Source organism: Hemicordylus capensis, chromosome 10, assembly GCF_027244095.1.
Source record: "Hemicordylus capensis ecotype Gifberg chromosome 10, rHemCap1.1.pri, whole genome shotgun sequence".
In the NCBI taxonomy this organism is placed as follows: domain Eukaryota; kingdom Metazoa; phylum Chordata; class Lepidosauria; order Squamata; family Cordylidae; genus Hemicordylus; species Hemicordylus capensis.
The window spans coordinates 26,755,066-26,762,805 of record NC_069666.1 but is presented as its reverse complement, the minus strand read 5'-3'; the positions used below and the strand labels follow the sequence as shown (position 1 = coordinate 26,762,805).

The window sequence follows — 7,740 nt, the reverse complement described above, 5'->3', positions numbered from 1 at the left end:
CCAGCACTTTGTAGTTGGCTCGGAAACATTGGCGGTCAGTGCAGTTCTTTAAAACTGCAGGTTGTCCCAGAGACCGGCCTGGCTGCTGCATCCTGTACCAATTGTAGTTTGCAGGCTATGTGCAAAGGCAGCCCCATGTAGAGTGCATTACAGTAGTCAAGCCTAGAGGTCAGTGTTCCTGCTCTCTCTTTTTCTTCTGCGTGCAGAATGAGTTCTGTTCTGGGTGGCCTCCACCTTGATCAAGCCTGTCTCCAGGCGCAAGGTGGCATTGCAGACACATCTTGGTACTTGGAGCGCTGACAAAAAGAGGCCCTTCAAGTGGTCTCAGTCAGAGTTGGGTCTCCCCAGATGCTGCTGAACACAATGGCCTTTGTGCCTGCCGCTGCGGATAATGGGGGTTGTAGTCCAACAACAGCTGGGGAGCCAAGTTAGAGAGCCCGGGTGTCCCCTACGTTTTTGTAAGCCGCCTTGAGTCGGCGGAGAAAGGCGGGCTCCACGTGTCTGGCGGGTACAGCAAGCACAAGCGTGTGGCCGCGCGGACGAGCCTCTCCCCCAGCTGGGGAGAGCGCCTGAGGGTCAAGGTCCCCGTCTGCGCAGGCGCCGAACTCTTTGGCGCGCAGGCGCACTCTCTCCTGAACATAGAGTCCCACGGAGGCGCTCTAGCTTCTCGCCCGCGCCTCTCAAAGCCACTTCCGCTTCCTGTCTCGGGGAGCGGGAAGTTCCGCTTCCGGGCCAAGCTGCCTGTGGGGAAGGGGAGTAGCGCTGCCGCCGCCGCCGTGACTCTCGCCTTGGTCGCCGCGTTCCGCGCTGGGGTTGTGGAGACCGCGGGGAGTCAGGCGGCCCTCCCCTCGCTGAGGTACCGCCTGCCTGCTGTCGAGCGGGGGCTGCAGCCGCCCCCCCCCGGGGAAGGCGAGGTGCTCCTGCTGCCTCCCCGCGAGGCCTAGAAGGCGGGCGAGGGGCAGCAGTAGCTCCTCCCGAGCATGGTGGCCCCGTGGAACCTCCGCATTCAGGGGCAGTCTACCTCCGGGCGAGGGGCAAACACCAGCGCCCTGCTGCCTTCATGCTCTGCTCGTGGGTTTCCTGGAAGCAGGACGCTGGCCCAACAGGGCCTGGCTTTATCGAAGGAGGGTCGCACAACTTCGGTTCTCCAGCTGTTGTTAGACTGTCCCTCCCATCACCCTTGACTATTGGCTGGGGGCAATGGGAGTTGTAGTCCAGCAGCTGGAGGGTAGAGGTGGTGCAGTCCTGGTTAAAAGGTCAAAAGGAACCTCCCTGTCCAGAGGCAGTGTATCTCTGAGGACCTGAGTTGCTGGTGGGCTTGGTGTTCTACTCGTGGGCTCTCCAGGGTCATCTGTGTGCCTCTGGTGCTTCGCTATAAGCAGCAGGATGCTGGACTAGATGGAGCCTGATTCAGCAGGGCTGTCTTCAACCAAGGCTGCTGTTGTTTGGTTGCCATCTGGAAGGGATAAGTCTGCTGTGATTAATTAGGGAGGAGAGCTGGTCTTGTGGTCGCAAGCATGGCTTGTCCCCTTAGCTGAGCAGGGTCTGCCCTGGTTGCATCTGAATGGGAGACTACATGATATTCCCCTTAGGGGATGGGGCCACTCTGGGAAGAGCACCTGCCTGCTTGCATACAGAAGGTTCCAAGTTCCCTCCCTGGCAGCGCCTCCAAGATAGGGCCGGGAGTGACTCTTGCCTGTAACCTTGGAGAAGCCACTGCCAGTCTGTGAAGACAATACTGAGCTAGATGGACCGAGGGTCTGACTCAGTATATGGCAGTTTCCTATGTCCCTATGTAATGGGGTCCCTGGGTCCACAGAGCATATATCCACATTGTGTTTGGCCACAAACTGAATGATAGCTAGTTTGTCCACAGATTATTTTCCATTTGTTTCATCGTCTGCACTGGTAGATTTTATTTAGAAAATGTATTGACTGCCTGACTTCCTTAAACTTGAGGCAGTTTACATAAATTAAAACAGCGAAGACAAAAAGACACAAACTAAAAACCATCACAGATTGCTGTGATGGTTGGAAATTCTATTATCATAGTTTCTGTGAGTGTGCCTCTGCCTCCCCACGACCCCAGTCAAACTGGATAACTTATGTTGGGTATTTTTCCCTAGGTCTTTGGTGAAAGTTGGGACTGTTGCAGACCTGTGGATGACGGACTACAGTTGTGTGTCACTCTCATAAGCCATGGCCTATCAGCTATATAGAAACACCACGCTGGGGAACAGCCTTCAGGAGAGCCTCGATGAGCTCATACAGGTAGGATGTTTTTAAGCTCTGCCTTCATAGCTCAGTAATTCTGATAATCTCAAGTCAAGTGGATTTTTTTAGTATAAGCTACAAGAGGCATTGCAGATATGTTAGGGTGGAATGCAGAAGTTCTGTTTACGTTTTCCCCTCTTCCTCAAGTCTCTCTCCATATTCGGAGATGTGAGCAAAGATTAAAACAAACTTAACTTCTAATAAAAACTGGTGTGTTCAGTATCTGTCCCCATACATGGTGCTTCTGTGCATGTAGACATTTGACTTGACTTGTTAAAGAAATTAGGTTATATCTGTGTTGGATCTGATTAATCTGCAAAGCTGAATGTATCTCTGTTCCCCACTACCCTTTTCAGTCTCAGCAGATCACCCCTCAGCTTGCCCTTCAAGTACTACTTCAGTTTGACAAAGCTATCAATTCAGCACTGGCACAGCGGGTCAGAAACAGAGTCAATTTCAGGGTAAGAATGTCATATGTGAATTCAAATAGGATTTGACTCCTCTCATGCATCCCATCATTTGTGCAGGCTTTAAAATGTGTAAACCATCTCTGACCCAGACAGTTAGTTCAGGAAAAATATCATGTTTCTGCACCAAGAAAAATGTGGACTAGTGGTTAAGAAGGCGACTCTAAACCCAATCTGACGCAGTGCAAAATATCTTTCAGCATTCATAATACTACAGTCTTTTTTCAAATGTGCCCTCCACCCCTCAAAACATGCACAGACACTGAATACATGGAGGAGAACGTGAGATTGTGATGTCTGCCCACCAACCCCACCCTGACCTCTGCATTTGGTATCTGCATGTAGCAGCCCCACCCTGCTTCTCAGTTACCTTTTTGTGAAAATGCTCAAGCTGACTTGAAAAACCTTAACATGAAATTGTTTAAGCTTTGGCTGTTACGTCTGAGGATGGTGGGAGCTGTAGGCCAACATCATCTGCAGACCCAGCTTTGGGAATCACTGGCTTGAACTGTATTGAATTAGAGCATTATTCTGTGCAAGTCTTCAGATAGTTTGTGGTCCTGTTTTTCGGGGTAGGGGGGCGGGAAAGGTAACTTTGTTGATCAAGTGTATGGAATTGCTGCCGTCACCCTCGGACACCTGGGGCAAAGTCAGGGGGCTTCTCTTGCCCACCTCTTAGATCCAAGCCCATTTCACATCTAGAATGAGCGTAAGGTGGGGATGGTGACAGCTTTTGCCTCTGGACATACAAGCACTCGGAACACCGACCTGGAGAGCAGACCAGGCCACCTTCTGCCGAGTCAGGCCATTGTCCAATCCAGCTCAGTTGTGCCTACACGATCTGGCAGCAGCTCTCCAGCCTTTCAGGAAGGGGTGCCTGAAATTGGGCCTGGGACCGTCTGCATGCAAAGCAGGTGCTCTACTGCAGTTGCCCTTGAGCATGGAGAAAGGGGAGGGCTAGAGCAGAAGCCGGGCGATTCGTTGCCAAATGGTTTGACTCTGTTTGGAGAATGTGGGTTACAGAAGCCTGTCAAAGGCAATCATGGTAAATAAGAGAACAGCTGGGACCTCAAGCAGTACTCCCTGTGTGTGCTGGTCTTCGACCGTAATAAAGACTGACTGACTGATTGAATACTCACTGTGAAGAAGACTGATTGATGTTCACTTGCCCTGATCACTGAGCTAAGAGAAGCAGCCAGCCTAGCATCCTTGCATGTGCTTCTTCCAGGTTGCATGCACCTTGCTCTGATGAGAGCCCATGCACTGCACACTGTTGCAGTGCTTAATACTGGCTCTGCTAAGAAGGATGATAAGGAGAAAGAGGATGCATCTGAGCTAGCTGTACTGTGTGTGTCTTTGCATTTTAAGGGATGAACCAAGCAGTGTTGGGGATGGTGGATAGAGGCTACAGAACTGGGGAACTAGAAAAGATGCTGGATTTTCTAAAGTAGCTCGGTTCTCCCACCACTGCCTCTGTTATTTCTCCCATTTAATGTCCCCTGAACTACCACAAGAGGGCACTAAAAACACACCTTTTTTCAGAGTTGCCCCGGAGCGTTTCTTAACCTTCAGGCCTACAAAGTACAGACAACTCAAGTTCTGGAAAGTTTTAACTGTGTTGCTTGTATTTGCTCAGGCACTCTCTCTTTGTTTTTTTTTAAGGGCTCTCTGAACACGTACAGGTTTTGTGACAATGTCTGGACATTTGTACTGAATGATGTTGAATTCAGAGAGGTCACTGAACTTGTAAAAGTGGATAAAGTGAAAATAGTTGCCTGTGATGGAAAAAGTAAGTTGTGGACGAAGGTGGGTGGGTGGGTAGAAATGCTGAGAACAGGTGGTAGATCAGCAGAGCTGCTTCTAGCTTTTCCTTAAAGTGAAACCTTGAATTGCAGCTGTCTGCGAGAAAATGTTATTGAACTAAAAATAGAAAACCTTTTCCTTTCTGTCCTTAACTATCCAACTAGTGCTTCCTAAAAAATGACTCCTCCATTCCTTGCACTTGAAGGATGCTTTTCTGAATGAGAGAGTTTTCTGCATATTATGTTCTGAAGTAGCATGTAGACATGGGTTTCTGCACATCCGGGAAGCACTGGTTGATGGAAAGATGCGTTTGAAAATTGCACCTGCAAATTTGATGAGGATTTCCTCCAGCCCTTAAAGTCCTTGGTGATAAATATGTTGCGGGGGCTGCCAGACCCTGATAGAGCCCTGCGTCACCCCACTCAGCCTCCCTCCAGTTTGCCCAGGAGGCCTTGACGAGCCTCCTTCAAGCATAGCATTCCAACCAGTTGGTGATGATTTCAGGTGCAGTAAATGATTTCAGATGATGATTTCACTTGCCTGCATTTGACCAGTTTGCTAAACAAAATATCAGGAGGGACTTTGTTAGATGCTTTGCTGGAATCAAGATACATCACATTCACAGCATTCTTGCACTCCCCTAAGCTAGTAGTCAGATCAAAAAAAGATAAGGCGAGCATGGCAGGAATTGTCCTTGTCCAATCCATGGTGGGATCTACTAATCACTGCATAGGCTTGATTTGCTGCCTGACTGATCATTGTCCTCAGGGATACTGCTAGTAGTAGTAGTAGTAAAAATATTTATATCCTGTTCCTCCAGTACAATACTGCTCAGGGTGGCTCACAACAGTAAAATAGTAGAAATAATATAAACAACTAGCACAGTAAAACACAATGTAGAATATAAACAATTAAAACAAACCCAGTTAAAATTTTAAAAAAACCCACCAGGCTGTTATAAAACACATTAAAAAGTCTTTCTAGTTTTAAGGTGGTTTGTTTTTTAAACCTGAGGGATGGAGCATGGCATAGCTTTTCTGGGAGGGCATTCCAGAGCGCAGGGGCCACAACCAAAAAGGCCAGATGAGAAAAAATTAGAGAGAACACTGGTAGGGCCCTGTAACTGCCTGCTGTGGTTTCCCCTGTAATTGTATTTTGTTCAAGGCCGCTCTATGAATAGCTTAAGATTGTGTTATAGTGATCTGTGGCACAAGAACCTCAAGGAACATCAAGATTTTTGAGTAAAATGTCACAATTAGGCAATTCTCTCTTCCTGGTTTCATTTCAGGATTCTGTGAATCCTGAGGCTTAGTTAATCATTTGCTAAATGCTAGATGTGTCAGTCTGGACTTGGGAACTGCAACATTCAGTAATAATTGTCTTCATCTTCTGTGCGTAGATCCTAATTTCCGTTCTTCCTGTTTCTAGATACTGGCTCCAACGCTGCAGAGTGAGGAAGACACCTGGGCCTCCGTGCCAGCTTTGTCTTAATGGGCTGTGCTCCCTGGAGAGAAGCATGGCAAAGGACTGTGATGACGACTGTTTTAGCGATGGAGACATGAGTAATCCATGCTGGAGTGCCTCATGGGACTGTGATGGGAAGATCTCTGTAGAGCATCTTTTGAGTTCACCTCCTAAGGCTTGAAGACAAAGAATCTTGCTTTTAAAAAACACACACACACACGACATTGTTGCTTTTTGGTTCATCAGGGGATCTTCTCCAATAAACCTTTTATTTAAAACTCTTAAGTTGAGTGCTAAGAAAGACCTGCGTCCCCCACCCTGGGTGCAGAGGCCCTTGATGGGATTACTGAAGGGCTAGCAAGTCTGCAGTCATCCCAGCTCATGCTGTGTAAATGTAGCCCACACAGTCATTATCCACAGTGGGGAGGTAACTCTCTGGAAACGCTTGACTTCACAGAAGCAGTAATGGCTCCTCCTAACAAGCCGGGGCTGCAGGGGCCACGGAGGCAGCTGGGGGGTCTGCTCCTCTCTCTCTCCCGCCCTGCCCCAGAGCCACACTGCTTGTAGGCTGGCCATTCATCAGGTAGAGAGAGCTACAGGGTTAACCGTGCAGCTCTACCTGACGGATGGCCAGCCTGCATGCAGCAAGATGGGAAGAGAGAGGAGCCACCTGAGCTGCTTCCTTTGGCGCGCCCCCCCCCCCCCCGCCTCGTTAGGACAAGGCACTACACGGAAGGTAGGCTAGTGTGGCATTGAGAGTCTTCCTCACAATTTCTGTATTGTTCCAAAGCTTTGCCCTTTGCCTGTGTAAAAGGGTCATCCACAAAGACAAGGGACCAGCACCGAGGAAAATGCAAGGGAGTGGGCAGGATCTAAGCACCCTCTGAAATCAATGAGACAAGTGAGTCATTAACTTAGTATGGATCCTGCCCAACACCCATTTTCCAGGTCCGATCCCTGGAGGCATAGCAGGCGCGCCTCGGGAACTGCCTCCCACAGCTGCTCTTCCTCTGCAAGACTCCATGCTGGGAGTGCTTGGGTCCCAATGGGCAATGCCTGGGCTGAGACGCCTGGCCCATCTCTTGCAGGGACTCCAGGCATCCTCTCGGGGGACACCCACACCCCACCTTTGGCGGTGTGCTGCTGGGGTTCTGAGGCAGGCCTATCTCTTCCCAGGGATTGTGAACTATAGTACTAAAAAAATCCACCTCCATATACAGGGATAGGATACCTGTGGATACCAGGTTCTGGAGGCAAATGGCAGACCAGGCCCACTGCCTTCATACCCTGTAGGTGAGCTTGCTCGAAGCATCAAGCTGGCCACCCTCTGCTCCCGAGCTGTGCACAAGCTTGGCGAGAAGGGGCAGGTTCCAGACTAGGTTAGTCAGGGCCGTCCCATCTCTCTCTCTCATGCTTAAGTAGCACATGGGCACATCTTGTGAGAATTTGAAGTCCTTGCAAGAATTCAAAATTTGAAGTCCTTGCAAGACTTCAGTTGGAGGAGGAGGAGGTGGTGGAATGGCTGGGGGCAGGGAGCTAATATCGGGGGAGGTGGTCCTGACTTGCTGAGGCAGGAGGGCGGATCAGCCAGTGGGGGGTTAATGTCAGGGGAGGTGGTCCTGTGCTTGGCAGGCCAGGCTGATTTGGAGCCCGTAATGGGCTGGTCAGCCACCACTGTGGGGAAGAGGAGCAGGCTGATGGTCGGGAGGGCTCTGGGTGCGAGGGAGCCACG

The 7,740-nt window shown here is 49.9% G+C and overlaps 1 protein-coding gene across 1 annotated transcript; it reads left to right on the top strand.

Annotated features, from left to right (window-relative positions):
* Window positions 1-692: 692 nt before the first annotated feature.
* On the top strand, window positions 693-6,289 carry GTF2A2 (general transcription factor IIA subunit 2). Its single transcript, XM_053271730.1, has 5 exons — window positions 693-856; window positions 2,127-2,271; window positions 2,631-2,735; window positions 4,404-4,530; window positions 5,973-6,289. The coding sequence occupies exons 2-5, from the start codon at window positions 2,200-2,202 to the stop codon at window positions 5,996-5,998; spliced, it is 330 nt and encodes a 109-aa protein (XP_053127705.1). The 5' UTR covers window positions 693-856; window positions 2,127-2,199; the 3' UTR covers window positions 5,999-6,289.
* Window positions 6,290-7,740: the final 1,451 nt, after the last annotated feature.

Bases quoted from the DNA above. Each gene is read 5' to 3' on its own strand.
- GTF2A2 (XM_053271730.1), top strand. From the start codon at position 2,200: ATGGCCTATCAGCTATATAGAAACACCACGCTGGGGAACAGCCTTCAG. The intron at 2,736-4,403 runs GTAAGAATGTCA...TTTTTTTTTAAG, and splicing joins GAAACAGAGTCAATTTCAGG to GGCTCTCTGAACACGTACAG. The intron at 4,531-5,972 runs GTAAGTTGTGGA...TCCTGTTTCTAG, and splicing joins AGTTGCCTGTGATGGAAAAA to ATACTGGCTCCAACGCTGCA.